Source organism: Lissotriton vulgaris, chromosome 4_1, assembly GCF_964263255.1.
Source record: "Lissotriton vulgaris chromosome 4_1, aLisVul1.2, whole genome shotgun sequence".
NCBI lineage: Eukaryota > Metazoa > Chordata > Amphibia > Caudata > Salamandridae > Lissotriton > Lissotriton vulgaris.
Window position 1 is genome coordinate 570,808,619 of NC_141691.1, and position 26,777 is coordinate 570,835,395.

Below are 26,777 nucleotides of genomic sequence, written 5' to 3' on the forward strand. Positions count from 1 at the left end.
GATCGCAGCGTGATGTAGCGCCACTGTCTACCCACTGCAGACTGACGGCCACCATGAGCCACGCTGGAGCCACAAGGAGGCCGAGCGCTGCTCCACGTCCCGTGTTCTCCCTGATGTTTTGGGAAATGCTGCAGCCACCTTCTCTCTTTTCTTGTACTGGCTGCCTACGTCTTCCTGGAGGGCCCGGAAAAGGTTCAGAGGCAGCAGAGTAAAAAAAAAAAAAATAAGACGTCAGTTCTCCTATTACCATCACTGGCTGTTGGGGGGCCTCAATGGAGAGAAACAGTGGCCACGGATAAGCGCGGTAAGCCCTTGGCTTTGTCTGGCACATAGCTTGACCGCCAACCTCCTCCACCACTATCTAAACGGGCTTAAGCGGTCCGACAGCAAGGCATTAGGCAGCAGCAGGTAGCGAGATAGCATCTTAGTGGCTGTCACCGGAGGCTAGAGCTGGGGGTAAGCGGAGACAGTCTGACCAGGATTAGGTGTTTTCTGCAAGTCCCCTGGGAGCTTCCACACACCTGCCTTCAACTGAGAGTCTACAAATGGGGGCACCACACCATTACTCTACAATACTGCCATCTTCAACTGTAACTTCCTCGAATTACTTTGAATACCCTCTCATACAGCGCCTGGGGACAACAGCCAACAGAGTTCTTGCTTACTGCAGGAAGTATACTCCAAGTAGCATGCTCCTGCCCTTCCAATCTGTCCTGACTAAGCTCCACAGTACAAGACTAGGACAGTAAGGCAGTGTTACCACCGTTTCAGCTATGCCACACTTGCTCAACCCAACTCAACCTACTCAAGTTAGGACCCATGCAAAGCTCTGGGACTATGCCCAAAAGACAAATCTTACTTAGGAAAAAGGGAAGCACACTCTAAGCTGACCCCTCTTCACTTTATCAGCCACCGCTCCTCGGGAGACTGAGCTCAGTGCCCCCCTCTCCCACCACGCCAGGAGACCAAGAGGCTCAGCCACTATCGCAGGGGTTGATTAGCGAGTACATCAGCAAGGTTCCATCTCAGGGGAAGCAGTCACCTCTCTCACCAGTCTCTCTGGACTCACTGCTGCTAGATAAGTACTTAAATGCTACAAACACTATAAACAGAGACTCGCCTTCAGCTGGGCCAACACTTTGTAGCTCTTGTTTCTGCCCAAAACGATACCAGGAGGACCATGGCAGCACGGAGATCTCTACATTCCTCCACCTTTTCCCTGACCACAAAGTGGCACTAACCCTGGTAACTGCAACTGAAAGCACAGAAATTAAGGGAGACAACCATCCTCCCTACTCGGGTGGGCCTTAGGGCGCTGACATCTTGCCAAGCATCCAAAACTCATGTGCAGAAACAGTAACTTCCCAGGTGCATACAAGTGCAACCGCAACCGCTTATCAGCCAACGTCCCAGAAGACACATTGGGCATTCAACTGGGAAGAAACACACCTGAGGCCAATCTTAATCAGACGCCCACAAAGAAGACCAGGAGCTAGGCAATCTATACGACCGCTTTGTAGCCATGCTGGAAGCCCAGTTTGAAGCATCACTGGCACTTCAAAGAGAGCTCCAAAGCAGTTCCATCAGCCCAATTCACGCAGGGGGACGCACATCCACTCCACCAGGCCCGAACCCCTCCTCAGTTTTACTGACCTCCTTACACATCAAAGCAAACGCAAGGAGGTGATGGACGGAGCACTGAAAGATTTCACAGATTTGGGTTTAATCCATCATCGTTCTTTATCTCACTTTGTAACTCCAGTACAGACCCAGGTATATGCAAATCATTCTTGACCCTGTCCCTCATGGGAACAGTCCAGCCCGAAATGCCTAGCCAGGTCTTCTCTGGATATGCCCCAGCGTATGCCCATGTGTGGGTCCCTTGCTGACTTTGCCACTGGATTCAAGCTAGCCTGACTGATGAGGGGTGTTACCCCGAAACCGGTCCCAAGATGCTTCTTTCCAGTCCAGGGAAGATCTGGCTTGACAGTTCGGGCTGAACTGTTCCCAGGAATATTTAAATGTGCCTCGGAGAACTGGGCAAAGGTGTTAACCCCACTCTTTAACCAAGCTTTCCTTACAGTGCAAATTCCAGACTCATGGAGGGGCCCAACCTATGCCAGATTTTCAAGAAAGGAGATCTGACAATTCCATCTGACTATCAACTGCTAGTCCTTCCAGACCTAGAGGCCAAAGTCTAGGTCCGCTCTCTTCTCAAACAGTTAGAGAACTGGGTTGTGGAAAATCACATTTTGCCTTTTTTTTCAACAATTGACAACATCACTGAACTTGCCATTCTGAGTAACTTAGCAGCCCAAAAAAGTCATCCTCCACTCCTTATCTGTTTTATTGACTACAATGCTGTGTTCAACAGGGTGGACTGCAACACACTTTGGAGAAAACTAAAGACGTGGGGGTAACTCAGTAAATGCTTGGGGCCATCATCTCTCTGTACTCAAATACTTGGGTCCGTGTGAGAACAGGCCCCCACACTGTAACCTCTAAAATCAGAACTGATGGTGGCCTGATGCAGGGTTGCGTCCTTGCTCCTCTTCTCTCTTCAATTAATACACAACTGACCTGGGCAAATTTCTGGAGAGCAGTAGCCTGATAACTCCACAACTAGGCCACTCAAATCTGCACATCTTACAGTACATTGACGATATCGTTATAATGTACCATACCAAAGTCTGGGTCCAGCAGGCTTTGAGCAAACTCCAGGAATGCAATGAAGCAAATTTCCTCTCAATCAACCAGGACAATATTAAAGTCTTGATTTTTTGCCATTACAAAAGTAGGAAACTTCTAACATGGCGCATGGGGGCCTCAACCATCAAAACAATCAAAGTATAATTACCTCCAGATCGTCGGCCCACTTAATCGCCTTTAAAATGAAAGTAGGAGCCATCACATACAGCATTACCTGTCTCACTAGGAACTTAAACAGCGCCTCTGCTGCACCTATATTGAAGGGCATTAAGGCCTCCCGGACAACAGGCTTTTCATTTGACCTGCGCTCCCAGCCTAGAACACGCTCAATGCACAACCTGCCAAAGAGATTTCCAACTACCCAGAAACATCTGGAGGACCAGCCTGTGTTTGGAACTGGGCCTCTCAAGACAAATCTTCAAATTTAAGGCTGATACCCTGAAATTCTATACACGGGTTCTAAAAACCCCAGCAAACTCACTTAAAGATCGCTTGACAGAGAAATTTGAGAGTCCTGGGAACCCTTGGCATCGATAAGTTCAAAAAGCAGTTGCCTGTCTACAAATTGAAGGCTCAGGGTTATACTCAGATGCTATCCCTTATGCAGCCTGAAAAAGGGTTATCAACAGGCAGCTGCAATCAGCTTCACACCTGCTGGACATTCCTTAAAGCGCTCCCGCATCCTGTCTCCCCTGAACAATGCTGCTTAGCTATCGGGTACGTCCCAACCATACTTCTCAGAAGCTATAAATAGCAGGGCCCGTAGGGACATCTTATTAATGCCTCTATTAGGCCTACCAGTGGGCGACTTCAGCCCATGGCCTCATCTGGGCTAATGGGGGGCCTTCAGACTATGAGAAAGAATCATGGTTACACCTTCGTGCTGCTGTTCTACACTTGATGCCCCCAGGAGGTCTCACTTGAAACCAATTTACCTAAAGAAGGAAGTTAGTTCTTGCCTCGAGGCCTCATTGCTGCTCCTCTCCTACACTGATACAGAAGCCCTATCGAGGTGCAGCAACAAGGGCAAGGAGCTCGGTGACCTACTTCGTCTCCGTCCTGTAGATTCCCAGTCTGTTACCTTCTCTCTGAAACATAACAGACTATTACATGGCGAGACCCAGAAAAAGGAGCTGACACGACATGGGTCTCCCTAATTAAGCACAACACATTGAGAGGGAAAGAGGAACCCACTGCCAGCTTCCCACCACTCTCGTTCCAAGTATGTATCTTGCACAGGCCCAGCGTGACTTATTCTTAACCCCCACTTCACCTTCAGGGGCATCAATATCTGCACTTCGCACTTTAATTGGTCTTTACCTACCTCCCCACAATCATTGCTCAGGACGTTGGGTATTAAGTCCCCTATAGCAAGAATGTAAACATGGCTTCCTTGTATTATTATGTAATCTTATCTCCATATTTCGATAGTAGTGGTGCTTCTTTATCTTTTTTCTTTTAACCGTTTTATTGTAAAATTGTTATGGTTTTAACTAACAAAAACAATACATTTTTTGATTGATTGATACTCTTATTTTTGCAAGCCTTTCCCCAGACTTCTTTTTCATCAATTGCCCACATGGACTACGTACATTTTTAAAAAAGAGAGCTGTTCACTTTGTTTTACTTGACATAGTTTCTGGTCTTCAAGAAAGCTATTTGCCATTTCCTGAAACTGTATTATACAAATCAAATTTCCAATAAAAAAAGAAGTAAAACTCATACTTGTCCACGCTGTCAGCCCCGCTTTTGTTTGATAGTCATTATGGTGTCTTAAGAGGAGATAGCATTCTGCATGTATGTATCCAAGCATCATTCTGGATACGTATAACAAACTCAACACAACATTCGTCAGGTGAGATGTGATATCATGCACTAGTCTTCATCTGCCTTCCTCTTGCAGAATGCCATGTGCTTTCATAGGGACATTCATGTATCACTGTAGCATGACCTCATGTCTACAGATGTCCTCCTCGGCACTGTTCACGAGCACAGCTTTCTTTTCTGTTTTAGACGATGGCAAAGGTTATAACCACGGTGTTGAGATTCCCACCTGACCAAACGCAGAAGATCTTGGAGAGGGAGGAAGCTCGACCACTGGTAAGACTTACTGTAGCACTAAAATAAAAGAAACACAATCCTTGCTGTCTTACGCACTCAGATTTCATCACATTTAAGCTGGTCATCTACTTTGGTTTTGGATTTGCCTACTTGGCTGGGGTGTGTTGAGTTTTGTCCTTGTGCATATGGTCCCTATATTTTGATGTATACAGATACACATAGAGGAAGACTTCAGGAAAAATCACCAGCCAGTTGAGTTACAACTCAGACGGGCTTTTGTGTGCAAGCAGTGTGTTTTTAGCCCTAGCCCATCCCCACACTCCAAGCGCGCATTGTGGGTAGGAATTGCCATATATATACATATTTATGCTATGTGGAGGGGATAATATCGGTATAAATGGGCCTTCGTTATTTTATTAATGAGGCATGCAGACATCCCAGTATGCCTGCAATAAAATCACTGCCTTCTTGTAACATCCCATTACAGGCAAGCAGGGCACAAGTCCCCCCCAAAAAAGTGGGGGGACCAAACTTTTTAATCAGAATGCACCTGGCATCACAGCACGTGGCATCATGGCGCATGACATCACGGTGCGTGACATCACGGTGCGTGACATCGCAGGAAGTGGCATCACAAGAAGTGGCATCAGATCTTAAGCTCTCACATATGTGTTTAACATGTCTATCATGAGTACATTGGAGCATATTTTGATTATACAGGGAAACCTTTCAGATTTAGGCAGAAGTTTCACACTTTTGTAAGCTACACATAAAACTGTACCTTTTGTCAGCGTAAACTTCCTCTACCCATAGTGCTTTACAAGAAAAAATTGTTGTACTTTAATTATTTCAACGCCTCCTCTGGTGTAGTAAACTATATATAAATTTATATTATTATTTTGTGTAAATACAGGGCTGTGAGGTGCAGGGGACGATGAGAACAATTGCCCCTTTTCTGTAGTAGGCGATCTGTGTGTATTGTCATAATCTAGTGAATAGTCCAGCCCATGTGCGTGGACCCCGGAGCAATCAAAAATAATCTCTTAAGCAGTCCTGCATAGACACTTAAGAGAAAATCAAGACAAATAATGCAGCCTAACACTTCCAAGGCTACAAAGGCCACCACTTCATCTAAACAGTGATAAGGATAGCAAACAATGTCAGATTTTACAAATTTTGACCAAGTTTCCCTCATAGAGAAAACTCTCCTTCACCAAAATCCTTGAAATGATAGAGAGGAAGGGTTGGACAGACAAGCCCCCATAGGCTGCCATTATGTGTCTGGAAAAGGGATACCGTGCCTTTAAGGAACTCTCCAGAGACCCTCGGTATCCCAGGATGCACAGCCAAAGTCCTTTTACTTTCAGTTCTTTTTTCTGGCTCCTGCTAGCAGGACCCTGGAGCATTGAGCTCTCCTTTTTGGGTATTTCTTCAATTTTTTACACTTTTCACGTGTTTCACTCGACGTCTGGGGTCTTCCTCTTCCTTTTGCTATGTGTTTTAGCCAGTTTTGCCCACTCTATCTGAAAGAAACACATGAGTATTAGATTCCTTACCTTAGAATATCCCCAGGCGTCAGACTGGATCTGGAAATTTTTGCGTAGCAATACCCCTGCGCGTCGTTAGGCGTCATCTCCGGCTCCGCGTCCGTCGTCGGCGTCGTCTGCGCCGGAATGACGTCGTCGGAGTACTTAGACGCCGCCTATGCGCGCTGACGTCAGTTCTTCTTTTTTCCGCGCCAGCTAGCGCAGATCCGGAGAAGCTCTACCCCTTAGTCACTTTTTGACTAAAACTTTTTGATCATTTTTTGATCTTCTTCGAGTCGCTCGACTCTTCAGGTGCCGGTAGGGATGCCCGGGTTCAAGCCCTGCTCGAGGTGTAGTCGACTGATGTAGAGTACCGACCCCCATCGCCGGTGTCTGCAGTGCCTAGGCCTCGACCACGACGACCGTTCCTGCTCCGACTGTCGAGCTCTGACGTCGAAGGCTAGGCGGGAGTGGTCCCGGGGACGGAGCCCTCGCAGCTCCGGAAGTCGGCATCGGTCTTCTGGTTCCTCCTAAGGTAAGAGGCATGAGAGGTCGGAGCGGCGTCATCGCTCCTCCGAGCGCCGCATCCTGCCCCATACCTTCGGGTCCCTGAACAGGGTGCGACGCCGGAGGAGATCGAGCGGTACCTCATGGCCATGAGGTCGCTCTCTTCTCCACCGGACCCCACGGCGCCTTCGGGCCCAGTGGGTCCGGCTTCGGGGCCTGACGGGTCGAGTGCTCTGGCACCGACGCCGCAGACGGCTTCGGCCTCGGCGCCGCCGGTGACTTCGGTCCCGGCGCCGCAGGCCCCGGCCGGACCCGGCTCCGGATCCGGGTCCGGGTCGACGCCGGTCGACCTCACCGGCGCCGTCCCCAAGGGTGTCACCACCAGCGCCGACTTCGGTCGACGTCGGCCCCAGTTCTTCTGTCAATCCCGTTCAGCCGTCGACACGGCCCCGTTGGGCGCCGTACGAGACGGCTTTGGGTACATTCTACTTTAATGACCGGGCCCCAATTGTTGATCCTGGCTACCAGGCATTGGGTGATGTTGAGGACTGGGAGGGGTCTGAGGACCCTCTGACAAAGGAATGTCAGGACCAAACGGACTGGACAGAGGAGCTTGGGGAAGCCAGTGTCCTGGACCTCTCTCCAGACACTGGTTTTGTCTCCCCTCCAACCGTGGCTACGGAGGAGGGGGCAGCCTATAGCGTAGTTCTGATGCGGGCGGCTAAGGCCTTAAACCTTACGCTCCCCTCGGAGGCCGTGAGGACTAATCTCCTCACCGAGGTCCTCAAACCGCAGTCAAGCTCGGTCGAGCCTCTGCTGCCGTTCAATGAGGCCTTATGTGACGTTCTGCTGGGCACCTGGTCCAAGCCCGCCTCAGGACAGCCTGTGGACAGGAACGTGGCCAGACTCTACCGCCCGGCTCCGGGTGACCCAAGTTTCCTGTCGACCCATCCAACCCCTGAGAGCCTGGTTATCCAGGCCTCTAACTCCCAGACCGCATTCCTGTCTGCACCTCCCGACAGGGAATCCAAGAGGTTTGAACAGTTTGGCAAGAAGGTGTTCTCGTCCCTTAGTCTAGGACTGCCGTCGGTCAACACCGCATGCCTCTTGGGCCGCTACACCCACACCCTGTGGGACACGGTTGCGGACGTGCTGCCACAATGCTCTGAGGAGGTCAGGGCTAAACTCACCCAGGCCCTGGCGGAGGGTCGAGATGCGGCACGGTACTCTATCCGGTGCGGACTGGATACCACCGATACGCTAGGCAGAGCGATGGCCACGACAGTGGCAGTCAGACGCCACGCCTGGCTACGGTGCGCCAATTTTTCGGCCGATGTCCAGGCCGCGCTTCTGGACATGCCGTTTGATGGCCGTCGCCTGTTTGGCGACCAGGCAGACCACGCGCTTGAGCGCTTTAAGGACTCCAGGGCTACGGCCAAGTCCTTGGGCCTCTCTGCCCCGCGCCAGCAAATGGGTGCCTTCCGCTCCTTTCGTGGCCAAGGAAGGGGCGCCCCCACACGGACCGTCAGCCACACGCCACAGCAGCATGTCCAGCGCGGTGGCGGCCGTGGGAACCGCCGGGGAGGCGGTCGGGGTCCCAGGCGAGGCCAGTCCGCACCCGCTCCCGCAGCTCCCAACCTTCCTAGTCCGAGTTTTCAGGCCCATGTGACGCCGGTGGGGGGCAGGGTCCGCCATCACCTCTTCCACTGGCGCACAGTCACATCGGACAGGTGGGTGCTGCAAATCGTCCGAAGGGGCTACTCCCTCCCCTTCGAGGCGACCCCTCCAGCCATGCCACCGCAGTACCACCACGCGTCGGGGGACCACTTGCAACTTCTACAAGAGCAAGAGGAAGTTACGGCCCTCTTGGCCAAGGGGGCCATCGAGCGCGTTCCTGGGCCAGAAGTAGGGTGTGGTTGCTACTCCCACTACTTTCTGGTCCCCAAGAAAGGCAAAGGGGGCCTACGCCCTATCTTGGACCTACGGAGCGTCAACGGCTTCCTCCGAAAGGAGAAGTTCAAGATGTTGACTTTAGCTCAAGTCTTGACTGCCCTAGACCCGCAAGACTGGATGGTGGCGTTGGACTTGCAGGACTCCTACTTTCACATCCCCGTCCTGCCGGCCCACCGACGTTACCTGCGGTTCACGGTAGGCCTCGAGCATTTTCAATTCACGGTGCTCCCCTTTGGCCTCACAAGCGCCCCACGGGTGTTCACGAAAGTGATGGCGGTGGTCGCAGCTCATATGCGCAGGTTGGGGGTCTCAGTCTTCCCCTACCTCGACGACTGGTTGTTGAAGGCGGGCTCGCCCCAGACAGTCGTCAGCCACCTCCAGATTACGGCGGATCTCCTGCACCTGCTGGGGTTTTCCATCAACGTGCCGAAATCACACCTGTGCCCCTCTCAGAAGCTCCTCTTCATCGAAGCTGTTCTGGACTCGGCGCAGTTTCGGGTTTATCCTCCCGAGCAGCGAGTCCGGGATATTCAGGCTTTGATTCCCATCTTCCAGCCGCTGTCCCGGCTTTCGGTCAGGTTGACGCTGCGGCTCCTGGGGCTGATGGCTTCCTACATCCTTCTGGTGCATCACGCCCGGTGGCGGATGTGGGCTCTGCAGTGGGACCTGAAGTTTCAGTGGGCCCAGCATAAGGGCAACCTGTCCGACCATGTCCTGATCTCGGAGGGCACTGCGAGACAGTTGCAGTGGTGGCTCATGGACCGCGATTGGGTCAACGGCAGATCCCTCTCCCTTCCCCATCCGGAGCACGTGGTTGTGACAGACGCGTCCCTCCAGGGCTGGGGAGGCCACTTGGGAGAGGTGGAGATCAGAGGCCTCTGGTCTCCGGCGGAGTCCTAGCTCCATATCAACCTTCTGGAGCTGAGGGCGATTCGTCTAGCACTGAAAGCATTCCTCCCCTCTGTTCGGGGGAGTGTAGTGCAGGTGTTCACGGACAACACCACCGCCATGTGGTACTGCAACAAACAGGGTGGTGTAGGGTCCTGGACCCTCTGTCAAGAGGCTCTGCGTCTCTGGCAGTGGCTGGAACATCAGGGCGTGACCCTGGTGGTTCAACACCTGGCAGGTTCTCTGAACGCCAGGGCGGACGAACTCAGCCGACGGTGCTTAATGGATCACGAATGGCGTCTGAACTCGGACGTGGCGCAAGGCATCTTTCAGCACTGGGGAGAGCCTTGGTTAGATCTATTCGCCACCGAAGAGAACGCGTAATGTCATCAGTTCTGCGCGTTGGAATTTCCAAGGCGGCACTTGCTCGGTGACGCATTTCGTCGCGAGTGGAGTTGCGGTCTGTTATACGCCTTTCCGCCTATACCACTTCTGCCCAGAGTGCTGAAGAAGATCAGGCGCGACCGGACCCAGGTAATCCTTGTGGCTCCGGACTGGGCTCGAAGGTACTGGTATCCCGAGCTACTCAACATGTCAGTCGGTCCCCCGATCCGTCTGCCTCTTCAGGAGGACCTTCTGTCGCAGCAGCAGGGGATGGTCCTCCACCCGAACCTGTCCAGTCTCCACCTCCATGCTTGGAGATTGAGCGGCGACAGTTGAGGCCATTTGACTTGCCTCCTGAGGTTTGTGATGTTATTCTGGCAGCCAGGCGTCCCTCCACTAAGTCGGTATACGCCTGCCGGTGGAACAAATTTGTGGCATGGTGCACAGCAAACGCTGTGGATCCCCTTTATGCCCCTCTTTCTGAAGTTCTTCTCTTCTTTCTCTTGCCCAGCAGGGCTCTGCTCTGGGCACTCTCAAGGGCTACCTTTCTGCCCTTTCAGCCTTCCTGAGGCTCCCTGATCAGCCTTCCTTGTTCAAGTCCCCTATAGTAACCCGCTTTCTGAAAGGCATCACACACATGTTTCCACCTGTCCCTTTTGTGATGCCTCAGTGGGACTTGAACCTCGTTCTTACTTTCCTGATGTGCGCTCCCTTTGAGCCACTTCACTCTTGTCCTCTCCGTCTTCTCACCTTAAAGACGGCTTTCCTGGTTCCCATCACCTCTGCCAGAAGGGTGAGTGAGCTCCAGGCTCTATCTTGCAAACCTCTCTTTCTGTCTGTGCATCCGGACAAAGTGGTATTGCGTACAAAACCATCTTTCCTGCCCAAAGTAGTCTCTGCTTTCCACATTGGGCAGTCCATCGCCTTACCCTCCTTCTTCCCGCCTCCGCATCCCTCAAAGGATGAAGAGCGGCTCCATCGTCTGGACCCAAAACATGAGCTTTCATTCTATGTCGATCGCACACGCCAGTTCCGGGTGGACGACCAACTCTTTGTTGGCTACGTGGGTGCGAAGAAGGGACGGGCGGTGCATAAGCGGACCATCTCTTGGTGGGTTGTCTTATGCATCAAGGCGTGCTACTCCTTGGCTAAGAAGGAGCCTCCAGTTGGGCTGAGAGCCCATTCCACTCGGGCCACGGCGGCTACTACTGCCCTAGGTCGGGGAGTCCCCCTGCAGGACATTTGCCAGGCGGCAACGTGGGCCTCGCTGCACACCTTTGCAAGGCACTACTGCCTGGACAGTCAAGTCCGGAGGGATGGCTTCTTTGGCCGTTCCGTCCTCCAGGACTTCCTGGTGTGAGTATTGGTTCGCAGACCCTCCACCGGGGTTGGTATTGCTGGGGTATCTATTCTAAGGTAAGGAATCTAATACTAACGCGTTTCTTTCAGATGAACAAGTTACTTACCTTCGGTAACGATATATCTGTAAGAAACATTAGTTAGTATTAGATTCCTTACCGCCCCACCCATCCTCCCCGTTCTGCGAACTGATACCTAGGGTTAAGGTTCTTCCCCTTTCAGGGCCCTAGTTTCTTGGCACCAGTGTTGGTTCTACCATGGCTCTGCGTATCTGGCGCAGAAAAGCTGTGGCTAAGAACTGACGTCAGCGCGCATAGGCGGCGTCTAAGTACTCCGACGACGTCATTCCGGCGCCGACGACGGACGCGGAGCCGGAGACGACGTCTAACGACGCGCAGGGGTATTGCTACGCAAAAATGTCCGGATCCAGTCTGACGCCTGGGGATATTCTAAGGTAAGGAATCTAATACTAACTAATGTTTCTTACAGATATATCGTTACCGAAGGTAAGTAACTTGTTCTTCTGTCGAATATGCCAGCTTTATTCGACAAGGCAATGAGTGGCCAGGAAGAAGGCTAAATCTGACCCCCACAGAGTATGCATACTCTGTCTCCCTTCCTCCCAAGTCCCTGAAGCCTGTGAGATTTGTCAATCTTTCTCCAGGAGGACCCTGCGTGACAGGGAGAAGATTCATCTCCAAGGCCTGGAGCAGAGGAGACATCAGGAACCAGGTGGGTCTGGGCATGGAGGGACTCTATCATCGTCCTCTGCCCGTGCTTCGGCCTCTGGGGGCTACCCAGTCAAGAAAAGGCACCGGTCCCGGTCGACGTTGATGGCTTCGGCGTCGAGAGGCATGACCACTATCTGTTCCCCGTCGACCCAGGGCTCTGGGTCAAAGCGTTGTCGACGTTCGACGTCGAGGGGAAGAACGTCGAGACTTCGGAGGAGTTCGACGTCGAGGACTTCACCGGCGTTGACCCATCATCGATGTTGAGATGAGTCCAGGAGGCACCGGCACTCGCCGTCGAGGCGACATCGCCGTTCGCCGTCGAGGTCGACTCGTCGTTCGACGTCAAGGAAAGACAAGTCGACGTTGAGGAGAAGAGTCGACCTCGAGGAGTTCATCGACGTCCAGACGATCGACTTTGAGAAGCAGAAAGGCGAAGAGGTCGACGTCGAGGAAGGAAAAGTCGACATTGAGGAGGCATTCAAGAGCCAGGACGGTGTCCTCTGCCTCAGTAGTCAGCCTATCTTCAGCATCTAAGAGTCCCCGGTCGTGGCGGCGCCGGCGCTCATCTGAAAAGAGGTCTGCCTTCAGAGCATCCTGCGCAGAAGAAGAGGAGAGTGGTCAGGTCTTCGGAATCCGAATATTCTAGGACCTATTTGCCTTCTAGGCCCAGGACGCCTACGCCTCCACAATTACCTCCACCATTGCCTCCGAGGAAGCCTCCTCCGCTACCTCCCTTGCCTCCTCCTCCAACTTTTCTGCCTCCTCCTCCTCAGCCTCCACAGCTGTCTCCTCCATCTCTGCCGCACCTTCCGTCACCGCCTACCAGGCCTCCACAGCCTAGGGCTCCGGTTCTGCCTTCGCAGCTCCCGCCTCCTGTAAGGCCAGTGGATCGCTCGAGGCCTAGAAGGTCTAGATCACGGTCCAGAGGGAGACCTAGATCACGGAGTGACCGTCGGTCTTCGACACGGTCCCGTCATCGTCATCAGAGGGATAGGTCACGGACCCGTCATACGGACTCTTCAAGTGGCCGGAGATATTCTCCCACCTTGTCGGATTCCCCCCATACGAGGGTGTCACCGGTGGATGACATTGTAACATTTCAGGAGGTGCTATTGAGAGGGGCAGCGAAGTTGGGGATCACTGACGGTACCCACACCTTTTACATCGCTGATATTTGAAACCTTACACAAGCGGCATTTGTCTCGCCCCTTGGTGCCAGGACTGGAGGAACCGGCTATGGAGCTTTTTCTGACTCCGGCCTCAGTGAAATCAGCTCAGTTCCGGCTGCAGAAAAAGTACCGGCCCCTGGATTCTGATCCTGTGTTCCTGAGATCAAATCCGGTACCGGATTCTGTTATCGTAACTGCGGCCAAGAAGCAGCATGCTACTGCCTAGTCTTCTGCGGTGCCTCCGGATAAGGAAAGCCGTCAGATGGACTCAGCTGGACAGAAAGTCTGCGGGACGGCGGCCACCTCTATGAAAGCGGCGAGTGCCTCAGCGCTCTTGGGTGGCCTCGACCGCTCCTCGTGGGAGTCCCTGCAGCAATTCCTGGAGCTACTCCCGAGGGATAAGAGAGAAGACTTCCAGGAGATTTTGAATGAGGGTATGATGGTCTCCAATCAGGTCATCAGCTCTGCAGCAGACGCCTCTATCCTGGCGGCTCATGGTTACTGCCATGGCATCAATTTACAACGACATTCCTGGTTGCGCCTTACATCTCTCAAACCAGAGGCGCAACAGAGAGTCGCTAATTTACCATTCTCTGGCTCGACTCTCTTTGGGTCAAATACGGACGAGGAGATGGGCCCGCATGAAGGCAGAGGTAGAGACACTAAAAGCCGTTGGTTTGGAGAAACCAAAAGAGCAGAAGAAGTCCATCCGATCGTTCCAGAGGCGGTGTAGTTCTCAAAGACGAGGGCAGGGTCATCAAGCTGGTCAACAGCAACAACAGCAGCAGTACCAGCGGCAGCCATTCCAGAAGCGCCAGAGGGGCAGAGGCAGACAGCAGTCCTCCTCAGCGGACAAGGGCCCGGCTGGGTCTAAGCCCTGAGGTGTTACTTCCCCCTCTTCCGTTACCCACTCCGGTTGGGGGAAGCATACAGAATTACTTGGCAGAGTGGAGAAAAATTACTCCGGACAAGTGGGTGCTGAATATTGTTTGCAATGGATAGTCTTCGTTTCGTCAGCCCTCCTCCAGCGATTCCACCAGTTTGCTCGCAGTTCCAGCTGCGCGAGCTCCAAGCAGAGGCCGATACCCTGTTAAGAAAAAGGGCGATAGAAGACGTCCCTTTGTCTCAAAGGGGAAAGAGTCTTTACTCTCGGTTCTTCCTGGTGCGCAAAAAGGACAAGAACGAGATCAGGCCCGTTCTGGATTTGCGACAAGCAAACAAATGGATTCGCAGGGAGAAGTTTCACATGCTGTCTCTGCACCAGATTTATCCTCAGCTGCAAAGAGGAGACTGGCTTTGCGCAATAGATCTATCTGCAAGATGCGTACTTCCATGTGCCCATTGCACGGAAACATCGGAAGTTCCTGCGATTTCTGGTCGGCACCAATTACTATCAGTACACCGTACTACCGTTTGGACTGAAGTCTGCGCCCAGGACCTTTTCAAAGTGCATGGCAGTGGTGGCGGCTCACCTGAGAAAGAACAAGGTGTTTGTCTACCCGTACCTGGACGACTGGTTGATCAAAGCCTCCAACTTCCAGGAAGCGCAATTACACTTCAACAGGATGCCCGTTCTGTTGAACAAGCTGGGGTTGCACATAAACATGTCCAAGTCTGTTCCGACTCCTGTCCAGTGCCTACAGTACTTGGGAGCCTCCATCGATACTCTTTCAGCAAGAGTGTCTCCTTCGGAGGAGCGACGCTTATCGATCCTTCGGAAGGCTCAGGCTCTCATAGCTGTTCTATCTACGACAGTGAGGACGGTGTCTTCTCTACTGGGGTCGATGGCCTCTTGCATCTTCCTCACACCACACGCACACCTCCACATGAGGCCGCTGCAGGAATGTCTGGAGGATCAGTGGGACCAGAAGCGGGAGAGCTGGGACGACAGGATCCGGCTGTCCCTTCACGCTCAACAGTCCCTGAGATGGTGGTGCTCAGCAGAGAACCTCCTCAAAGGGGTTCCATTCCACAAGGACATTCTCATTCAGACTATCGTCACGGATGCTTCTCGCCACGGCTGGGGAGCGCATTCAGGCCATCTACAGATCCAGGGAACGGGGTCCCCGGCGGAATCCACGAATCACATCAATTTCCTGGAACTCAGAGCTGTTCACTTGGCACTGAAGGCCTTTCATCCGTCCTTCCAGACCAACTCCTTGCTTGTACAGACAGACAATACGACCACAATGTATTACCTCAACAAGCAGGGTGGCTCGGGATCGCGCACACTGTCACAAGAAGAGCTGGTGATCTGGCACTGGCTGCTAGCCAGAGGACTGACGATAACTGCTACCCATCTACCAGGTGTGCAGAATGCTCAGGCGGACGCACTCAGCAGACTGGTGCAAGAAAACCACAAGTGGGTTCTAAACGACGAAGTGCTAGGAGACATCTTCGACAGATGGGGCACTCCAGACGTAGATCTGTTCGCCACCGCCGAAAACAGAAAATGCCGAGACTTCGCCTCCAGGTATTACCAACCGGGGACTCTGGGGAACGCGCTATGAATCAGCTGGTCGAACAGCTTTCTGTATGCTTTTCCACCCATTTCCCTGATTCCGGCGGTACTCATCAAGCTGTCTCAGTCCAGAGCACGGATGATCCTCATTGCTTCAGAGTGGCCCCGACAGTGGTGGTTCACGGACCTGCTTCACCGATCTCTCCTACCCCACATGCGGCTGCCGTGTCGGCCGGACCTTCTCACGAAGTTCGGGGGGCAGATGGTGCACCCCAACCGCTCATCATTGAGTTTGGCGGCATGGCTCCTTAGATAGTGCAATATGGACACCTGAATCTTCCTGACGATTGCATGACTATACTTAAGAAGGCTAAGAGACCTTCCACTAGGACTTCCTATGCCTACAAGTGGAAGAGGTTCTGTATCTGGTGCACTTCCAAGAACTATGATCCAACAACCTGCAAGGAAGATGTCATTCTTCCATACCTTTTGCATTTGGCTCAGTCTGGCCTTAATTTTCATTCAATTAAGGTTCACCTCGCAGCATTGACTGCGTATAGGAAATGCCCTTCACAGACATCCTTCTTCCAGATCCCTGTGATTAAAGATTTTTGGGAAGGATTGAAGAAAGTGTTTCCTCCTGTTAGGCGTCTTTCGCCATCATGGGAGCTGAATGTGGTGTTGTCCAGGTTGATGAAGGAGCCTTTTGAACCTATCCATAAGGCTTCTCTGCAGCACTTGTCATGGAAGGCGGCCTTCCTTGTGGCCATTACATCAGCCCGCAGGGTGAGTGAAATTCAGGCATTGTGTTGCCAAGAACCTTATACTGTATTTCATGCTGCTAAGGTTGTGATGCGTACTCAACCTAAGTTCCTTCCAAAGGTGATTTCTGATTTCCATGTCAATCGGACTATAACTTTACCTACGTTTTTCCAAAATCCTTCCACTCCAGCGGGAAGGTCTCTTCATTCCCTGGATGTCAGAAGGGTGTGGAAGTTCTACTTGGATAAGACCAAGGACGTTCATAGGTCTGACCAATTGTTAGTAGGTCTGACCAATTGTTTGTTAATTATGGGTCGGTCAGGACTTGTCTTGCCACATCGAAACAGTCCATTTCTAGATGAATTGTGTCCTGTATCCAGTTATGTTATCAGAAGGCTAATAAGACCTTAGGGGGTAAGCCTAAGGCTCATTCTACCATAGGCAAAGCAGCTACAACAGCTTTGCTTCGTAATGTTCCCATTGCAGAGATCTGCAGGGCTGCCACTTGGAAGTCGGTCCATACCTTTGCTAAGCATTACTGTCTCGACTCTGATGCCAGAGCAGATGCTCAGATTGGGCAGGCTTCATTGAGAAATCTGTTTGCACAATAGAGGTTTTGTCTGTGTTTTCTCCACCGCCGGGTTAGTTTTTGGGATGGGCTTGTCAGTCTATTCACTAGATTATGACTATACACAGAGATCCTCTACTACAGAAGGAGTAGTTTCTTACCTGAAACTCCAGTTCTGTAGTAGGGGTATCTCTGTTTATTTATTTATTTATTGGGCTTCTAAAGCGCGACAGCTACCCAAAAAGGGTTTCCCGGCGCTGAAAGATACTAAACCAATGAGCAGATCATAAAACTCAGAGGAGAGGCCGGAGCAGCTGTTATAGTCATAAGCGCCCACCCTCCTCCCCGGGGGAGAAAGTTGTACTGTAATGTATGCTACAGGCCTTTCTTTATACACCTTCAAAAAGAACTGAAAGTAAAAGGACTTTGGCTGTGCATCCTGGGATACCGAGGGTCTCTGGAGAGTTCCTTAAAGGCACGGTATCCCTTTTCCAGACACGTAATGGCAGCCTATGGGGGCTTGCCTGTCCAACCCTTCCTCTCGATCATTTCAAGGATTTTGGTGAAGGGGAGTTTTCTCTGTGAGGGAAACTTGGTAAAAATGTGTAAAATCGGACATTGTTGGCTATTCTTTTCACTGTTTAGATGAAGTGGTGGCCATTGTAGTCTTGGAAGTGTTAGGCTGCATCCCAGTGAGAAAGCGTATTCTCTTTATGGTCCTTTGCCTTACCTTCAAGATCTTGAGAGGTATAGGCCCTGAAATCTTGTCCAGTTGTCTCTCCTTCTATGTCCCCACCCGTACCCTCCGTTCCCAGGGCCTGGCCCTCGCTGTAGTCCCCAGATTCAGACTCAGCCGTATGGGGGGTCGTTCTTTCAGCGTAAAAGCTGCTTCAGCTTGGAACTCCCTCCCTGTTGAAATCCGGCTGCTGGAGGACCTCCTGTCCTTCCGGAGGGCTATAAAAACATTCTTGTTTTAGCTGCCTCTTTCTACTCCTTCATTTTCCTGTTGTGTTATGTTCCTCCTTGTCTCTGCGCCGGGACGCTCCTTGGCTAGAGTATCTGTGCACATAATAAATTAATATAACATAACATAACATAACTTATTTGTCTTGATTTTCTCTTAAGTGTCTATGCAGGACTGCAAAGAAGACAGCTTAAGAGATTGATTGCTTCGGGGTCCACGCACATGGGCGGGACTATTCACTAGAATAGATTATGACTATAACAGAGATACCCCTACTACAGAACTGGAGTTACAGGTAAGAACTACTCCTTGCTGTAGGTACACCTCTCCCAGTGCTCTAAAATGGCTGCTTCCTCAGTATGATCGGTTTGTGTTTTGTAAACACGCACCACAGCCGTCTGCCTGCGTTCTCTCCATAGCGCGCACCCAGGCCCACAGTGCTGCCTTTAGTTTTTGTATATTTAAGGCTGAAGAGGATGTGACCTAATGACTCGAGCAATCGACATCGAAGCGTGGGAACCGGGTTTGAGTCTCGGCAGAGACGCTCAACAGCCTGTGTTTCTGGGCACATCTCTTAATCGCTCCATGCCTACCAAAATAAATATGGTCGTCATTAACGCAAGTGGTGATCAAGTGAAGCGCTTTGATACTTTCGAGTCGAGTTTGCGCTATATAAAACTCTGGCAGAAAAAATACGCAGTTTTTAGAACAAAATCAGCAACACTGTCTCAACGTTTTCAGTGATCTGCAATGTGTCGGCCTGAGATATGGAAATATTTCAAAGGGCCAAAGAGCTGCAGAGGAAAGAAATATAGTGCATGTCAGAAATCTTGTGCAAGGTAAGTAGCCTCCTGCTTTGTGAAGGTCTTTTCCTTTGGCTACGCTAGATTTTAAAATGCAATATTGCACACCTTTATGGATACAGGGGAGTAGCACGTGGGGTTGTTTGGACTGGTTGAGCTTTGATATATTTTGGAAATGATGGAATCAGTTGTCTAGCCTCTTCCATCAGGAAGTTTTCAGATTTGTTTGTAGTTGGAAATAGTCTGGATTTACCTATGTAGACAAGTAACTATTCACCTTAAATCAGCCAGTAAAATGGCATGCTTCTATAGCCGTAGATATGTCCAGCTTCTTTCTATTAAAGACTTTTATTGAGGACATGTTAAATGCCAATATATGTCACTGTTACCTAAGGTGCTTTGGTCCCGTTATGAAAAGAAAGGGCTCTACATAATCACATGGAGAAAGTCCTCTCGCCACGGCTAAAGAATTAAAAATGGACCAACTTACTGGAAATGTACATGTAACAAGAAATATAAATGCACTAATTCCATGAGCCTCGTGTTTATTTATCTGTGGTAATTAAGTACCTTAGTGGCAATCATGTTCTCATTATTTTGTGCACTAAGCTGTTTTCTTCCTGGCTTTGTAGTTCACCCCACCTCGCAGTGGTATCTTCTGAATATGCCATCAGTCTGTGCTTAGGTAGCATGTGGGTGAGTGAAGATTAATACATACTGCATGTTTTGGCATGTTATTAATCTTTTGATTTTACTAATTTCTTCTTGCACCATTGCTCATTTTCATTTGCTACATTATGCTTCATATTGCACGCTTGTTTAATTTATACTGTGAATGTATTTTGTTTTCTTGCAATAAACCCCATGTGATTCCATTCAATATAATGGGAAGCTAAATTAAAAAAGAAAATCCCTCACTTGATTTGAATTGGTGTTTGGCCCAGACCATACATGTGACTGCTGATGAACAGCATCTTATTGGTTGTCTGTGTCCTTACGTCACTTTAGTTGTTTGTTTGATAGTAGTAGTTACGCAACCTGGATGAACTAGCCATTGGACTGAGCAATATCTTGACAAGAAGGCTCAGCATTTCATCATATTTTGATGACAAGGGATATTATTTTTCATTTTTGAGCATCTGCTCCACAAGTGCAGTGCACTTTTACAATACCAAGGCATTGCGGCATTCAGTGGAGAAATAGCATGGTTATAGTTTACACAACTCTTAAAAGCTATTTTTGGTGGTGAAGAAACTTCAATGACCTTATAAAAACATTCAATCAGTTAAGCATTTATTGTGAAATTATTTGCTATATTTTTAAAACCAACTATGGAAAATACATACACAAACTAGTAAATAATAGGTTACTTTGCAGGAAAGAACTATGCATCTGTTATTTGAGGAACCCCACCCTGCAAGGTTGCAATCTCATATTTACATTTATATTTGTATTGCCTATTTATTTTCTCTTGATATTGTTACAATAAGTTATAACATTTAAAAGCCTTTAAAGCAATCATCCCGACTCTGGCAGAGTAGTGATGGCTGTACCTTTGGCTCCAAGTTCCTCCCATGCTGCACTCCTAATGGTTGGAACACCAGAATCGTATATGGTGCTTAGGGGCATGTCCGAGCAGCTGTACCCTGTGTTTCAGCCCACACTTGCTCTTCCCAAGGATGTATTGCATTAGATTGTCACACCTTACTCAAGACTATTTCATCAATAATTCCCCCAGTCCTCCGCATCATAAAAAATACTTTTGTACCAAAGCCAGAATCCAATTCAGAATATGATGCGTAGCAATCCATCAAAATGAACCGCCCCATCTGTTGAATGCACTTTGTCGGGCAGACTGAGGCCCCCAATGTAGGCACTGTTTGTCTGGCCTGATAGATCTGATCTACCCTAGCATGCTCATTCATGTCTCGGCGTTATCTTGTGGTTATTCACAGTCATCTGTGTCTCGTTGTGTGCTGCCATGCTTCCCAATACACAGTGCAGCAAGCGTCTTCTATAGGACTGTTCAACCCTTGCGTCTAAGTGATTCCTGTGTTTGAGTTACCAGTGCTGACCAGATTGATTCCAGTTCATCCTGATGGATACTAAAAAAGTCCCAAGTTAGCATGGGTCTAAGCATTCCAGTCCAGCCGGGTGACAAAATAATGTGTATTGCTCACTGAGCAAGCCATGGGACTGGACCCCTCGTCCTTCAGCAAAAACTACACTCCTGTTCCCAAGCTAGATCTCTCCACTCAGTGCTGGCCCCATGACGAAATATACAGCCGTTCTCAAAGCCTTAAACTGGCGAAACGTCTCATCACCCAGAGAGCCACACTTTGGCATTCAGTGCCTTCTTGAATAAAAGCTACTTCTGATAAAGATAACGCACAATAGCAATGAGGGTGATTGATGTAGATGTCAAAAGAAGGAAGCTGTATATACACAATGCGAATGTCTTAGTCATTTATGAAAATTTAAATATCAACAGTTTACACAACATTTCTGTAGTATTATAAACACATATGCAATCTAAGAAGTGATGGTGTGTCCCAAGTGAATTTTATCAAAAAGAACCTAAGCTGCTAAAGTAAAACATAATAACGTGTAGATAACATAAGGTTTCAAGTATACATTTCAGTTAGAAGGAGACGACCTGTTTATAAATAAAAATAATTGAAGTGCAACAGTTGAAGTGTATAGACAACTGTTGAACAAGGTCTGTCCCTTTATCTCTGTCAACAGAGAGGTACACAAGTGCATGTTGCTCTTGCTAAGCAGAATGCTTTTTTCCTCTTGTGTATGTCGATTTCTACAGAATTGGACCTTCCTAACATACAGGTGTGAAGTGAACTCTCTGTCCTCAAGGATGACCTACTGTCTAGGGAACCAACCTGATGCAAGAGCTCCACATTAGACTTTAGCTTGCCCATCAACCAGGATACATCTAGAGCAGAGTTCTTGGTCCAAGAGGGGTGGATCCACGCCAGATTTTCCGGATGTCTGCTTAAAATAAGTTTAATATATACTTAGCTGTGTGGAGCTCATTTATTCTGCTGATGGGTATCCTGAAAAACGTGCAGATTTGGCCCTCCCGAAACTACTTTGCTGTAGAGAAACAGCTTAGTAAAGAGGTTCTTCCTTTCAGAGACAAGCTTGCCCCAGTAAAGTGTGCTAGAATACAAATGCATGACAAGAAACTTGACTTGGAAAACTAGGGCACAGGGACGCGTTTGCATGACGCACTAATTGTTCAGATAGTAAGCACCACAGCATTCAGAGTCAAGTTACCGAGCACATTGTTCAGATTAGGTTGCAGTTTGTCCATTTATCGATGCATTTGGTCAGATGCATTTATTCTCATGCGGAATGCATGTAAAAATACCAAAAGATAGTAATAATGTTGCCACAGTGTACTACCCACGGATATGCAGCTTAGGTCAAACAAGCATTTACAATGCAATAAGTTCAAGTTCTGACATTTATAAAGCGCACTACTCACCCAGAGGGTCTCAAGGCGCTAGGGGAAGGGGTTCATTATTTGTCGAAAAGCCAGGTTTTAAGTTCTTTTCTGAAGGAGATGTGGTTCTGAGTAAGGCGGAGGTGAGTGGGGAGTGAGTTCCATGTCTTGGCAGCCAGGTAGGAGAAGGATATGCCACCTATGGTGGATTTCCGGATGCGCGGGACTGTGGCGAGGGCATGATTGGACGATCTGAGTTGACGGGTGGGTTTGTAGAAGGACAGTCGGGTGTTGAGGCATTCGGGTCCTAGATTGTAGAGGGCTTTGTGTGCGTGGGTGAGAAGGCGGAAAGTAATTCTTTTGTTAACGGGAAGCCAGTGGAGGTCTTTTAGATGTCTGGTGTTGTGATCTTGGCGCGGGATGTCTAAAATGAGTCTCGCTGATGCGTTTTGGATGCGCTGGAGTTTTTTCTGTAATTTTGCTGTGATTCCGGCGTAGAGTGTGTTACCGTAATCCAGTCGACTCGTGACCAGTGCGTGGGTGACAGTCTTTCTTGTCTCGAGGGGGATCCAGCGGAAGATCTTTTTGAGAATGCGAAGTACGTTGAAGCAGGAAGACGAGACGGCGTAGACTTGTCTGGACATCGAGAGAGAGGAGTCTAGGATGAAGCCAAGGTTACGTGCATGGTCTGTGGGTGTGGGTGCTGCGCCCAGTGCGAAAGGCCACCAAGAGTCGTCCCAGGCTGAGGGGGAAGAACCTAGGATGAGTACCTCCCGTTTTGTCTGAGTTGAGTTTTAGGCGGCTATGTTTCATCCATTCGGCTACTTCTTTCATGCCTTCGTGAAGGTTGGTTTTGGCGGTGTTGGGGTCTTTGGTGAGGGAAAGGATTAACTGGGTGTCGTCGGCGTAAGAGATGATGTTGAGGTTGTGTTGACGCGTGATGGAGGCGAGAGGACTCATGTATACGTTGAAGAGGGTGGGACTGAGTGAGGATCCTTGAGGTACGCCGCAGATGACTTCGGTGGCCTCTGAATAGAATGGGGGAAGTCGGACTCTTTGAGTTCTCCCAGTGAGGAAAGAGCTGATCCAGTTCAAGGCTTTTCCTTGTATGCCGATGTTGCTGAGTCGATGTATAAGGGTGCTGTGGCAGACTGTGTCGGAAGCTGCGGAAAGGTCAAGTAGGATGAGGGCCACTGTTTCTCCGTTGTCCAGGAGTGCTCGGATGTCGTCGGTCGCTGCAATGAGGGCGGTCTCGGTGCTGTGTTTGGCTCGAAATCCAGATTGAGATGGATCAAGGGAGTTGTTGGATTCAAGGAAGGTGGCGAGCTGGCTGTTGACGGCTTTCTCAATGACTTTGGCCGGGAATGGGAGGAGGGATATGGGTCGGTAGTTTTTAAGTTCAGATGGGTCTGCTGTGGGTTTCTTCAGAAGGGCGCTGAGTTCGGCGTGTTTCCAGCTTTCTGGAAAGGTGGCAGAGTTGAACGAGCCGTTGATGACATCACGGAGATGGGGGGGCGATGATGGAGTCAGCTTTGTTGAAGATGTGGTGGGGGCAGGTGTCGGTTGGCGAGCCAGAGTGGATTGAGTTCATGAGGCGAATGGTGTCTTCAGTGTTAATTGGGTTCCAGGCGCTGAGGATGTTAGTTGGCGGAGTAGGATCAGAGGGGGGTGGGGAGGGTTGATTGCTTGGAGAGTTCTCAAAGCTGTTGTGGATGTCGGCAATTTTGTTGTAGAAGAAGGAGGATAACGCATTACAGAGGTCTTGGGAGGGAGTGATGTCGTTAGATGCTGCAGTGGGGTTGGTGAGTTCTTTGACTATGTTGAAGAGTTCCTTGCTGTTATGAGTGTTGTTGTCGAGACGATCCTTGAATTCTGATTTCTTAGCGGATCGAATCAGTTGGTGGTGTTTGCGGGTGGCAGACTTGAGGGAGGCCATGTTGTCTGAGGTTGGGTTTTTTCTCCATATCTTCTCCAGAGTGCGGCATAGTTTCTTGGATTTTTTAAGGTCATCATTGAACCAGGGAGCCTTTTTGCTGGTTGGATTGATCTGGTGCTTTTTCAGGGGTGCTAATTCGTCAGCGCTATGGGTGATCCATTGCTTGAGATTGGTGGCCGCTTGGTTTGGGTCCAGTGAGAGGGAGGGAGGGTTTTGGTTGAGTGATGTGAGGAGTTGGATGGAGCTGATTTTGTTCCAGTTTCTCCGAGGGATAGGATGAGGGCGATTGTGGGTTAGGGAGGTTTTGTAGCTGAAGTGAACGCAGCTGTGGTCCGTCCAGTGGAGAACTGTGGTGCGATCGAAGGAGATGTGCTTGCTGGATGTGAAGATAGGGTCGAGCGTGTGTCCGGCTACATGAGTGGGCGTGTCCACAAGTTGTCTGAGTCCGAGGTTGGCCAGGTTGTCCAGAAGGGTGGTGGTGTTGCTGTCAAGTTTGTTGTCAAGGTGGTAGTTGAGGTCTCCTAGAAGAATGTAGTTTTCGGAGGCTAGGGCGTGTGGGCTAACTAAGTCCGTTATGTCATTGCTGAATTGGGTGCGGGTACCTGGAGGCCTGTAGATGAGGGTGCCTCTCAGTGTGGTCCTGGGGTCGGTGTGGATCTGAAAGTGGAGATGTTCGGCTGTTGCAAGATTGTCGTCGGAGCTGGTTGTGATTTTGATGGTGTTCCTGTGGATGATGGCGATGCCTCCTCCTGTTTGATTGGTGCGGTCTTTGCGGATAATCTTGTAAGTGTCCGGAATGGCTATGACAATGTCTAGAGCTGATGATGTGTTCATCCATGTTTCAGTAAGGAAGGCGATGTCAGGTGACGCAGAGTCGATTAGGTCCCATAGTTCTGTTGTGTGTCTGTGGACCGAGCGGGAGTTGAGCAGGATGCACTTTAGGCGTTTCGAATCGGAGTTGTATTTGGAGGACGTGGAATTGGTGAGGGTCCTGAAGCAGTTGAACTTGCAGGTGAGGCAAGCGAATGGGCCGTGGGTACGTCCTGGGGTAGCTTTGCAGCATTGTGGTGTGCGTCCGGGGTTGAGGGCGAGGAGAGTTGTGGCATCATATGTGAATCTGTTGGGCTGGGTACGGCGGGGACCAGGGGGACAGGCGCTGGGCGCGGACGGGCGTAGACGGGCTTACCTTTGGCGCACCTTCGGCGCGGCCGCAGCGCGTGGACGCTGCACGTTGGGACATCTGTCTTAAATGGACAGTGGAGGGGGAGGGGCGAGGGAGGGACAGCTGGGAGGCCAAGGGCGGGGTGTAAGTCCGAGCAAGGAGGCACCACAACAAACGTGAGAATGAAAATGGCTGCTAACAAACTAACCAAGTTGGATTGGGCAGTACTACGCTATGCAAGCAGGCATTCACAAACTGATAAGTAAATAAATAAATCAAGGCACAATGCGGACTCGCTGACTGCGCGCTTCACCTATGTCAATTTCTAGAATCCGGCAGCAACAGACAGCAACAAGCGTGATCGAGTCAAATTACTTCAATCAACTCGATTCTGCAGCGCGGCTAATTAATGTCAGCCTACTTTAAAGTGCGAGCGATGTGAGGAGGAAGCAAGCGATAAATGCAGCACACTTTTAAGTTATGAGCAATGCGAGGCAGAATCCCTGTGAAAGCCAGGCGCTACGATATTAAATCAAGAAATGCAGCACACTTTTAAATTATGAGCAATGCGAGGCAGAATCCCTGTGAAAGCCAGGCGCTACGATATTAAATCAAGAAATGCAGCACACTTTTAAATTATGATGAATGCGAGGCAGAATCCCTGTGAAAGCCAGGCGCTACGATATTAAATCAAGAAATGCAGCACAGAGCTATTGGCATTGCTCATGATATTTCTTTTTTTTCTTTAAATCATAAATAAATGGCATTGTCATTTACATTGCCAATACAAAGCACTCTGCACTCAACAGCACACACCACTCTGCACTCAACAGCACACACCACTCTGCACTCAACAGCACACACCCCTCTGCACTCACCAGCACACACCACTCTGCACTCACCAGCACACACCACTCTGCACCTGCACTCACTGCTCTGCACTCACTGCTCTGCACTCACTGCTCTGCACTCACTGCTCTGCACTCACTGCTCTGCACTCACTGCTCTGCACTCACTACTCTGCACTCACTACTCTGCACTCACTACTCTGCACTCTGCACTCTGCACTCTGCACTCACTACTCTGCACTCTGCACTCACTGCTCTGCACTCACTACTCTGCACTCACTACTCTGCACTCACTACTCTGCACTCTGCACTCTGCACTCTGCACTCACTACTCTGCACTCTGCACTCACTGCTCTGCACTCACTGCTCTGCACTCACTACTCTGCACTCACTACTCTGCACTCACTACTCTGCACTCTGCACTCACTGCTCTGCACTCACTACTCTGCACTCACTACTCTGCACTCACTACTCTGCACTCTGCACTCTGCACTCTGCACTCACTACTCTGCACTCTGCACTCACT

At 50.1% G+C, this 26,777-nt stretch overlaps 1 protein-coding gene across 3 annotated transcripts in view; it reads left to right on the forward strand.

Annotated features, from left to right (window-relative positions):
• Nucleotides 1-26,777, forward strand: part of GOLGA4 (golgin A4) — an 853,888-nt gene that overhangs the window by 789,225 nt on the left and 37,886 nt on the right. For 2 of the 3 annotated variants that reach the window (XM_086964776.1, XM_086964774.1), the window contains 2 exons: nucleotides 4,723-4,809; nucleotides 19,478-19,541. In XM_086964776.1, coding sequence (XP_086820902.1) covers nucleotides 4,723-4,809; nucleotides 19,478-19,507 — 117 coding nt within the window. In that variant the 3' untranslated portion in view covers nucleotides 19,508-19,541. The remainder of the gene's footprint in view (nucleotides 1-4,722; nucleotides 4,810-19,477; nucleotides 19,542-26,777) is intronic. The other variant, XM_086964775.1, reaches the window with a different exon arrangement.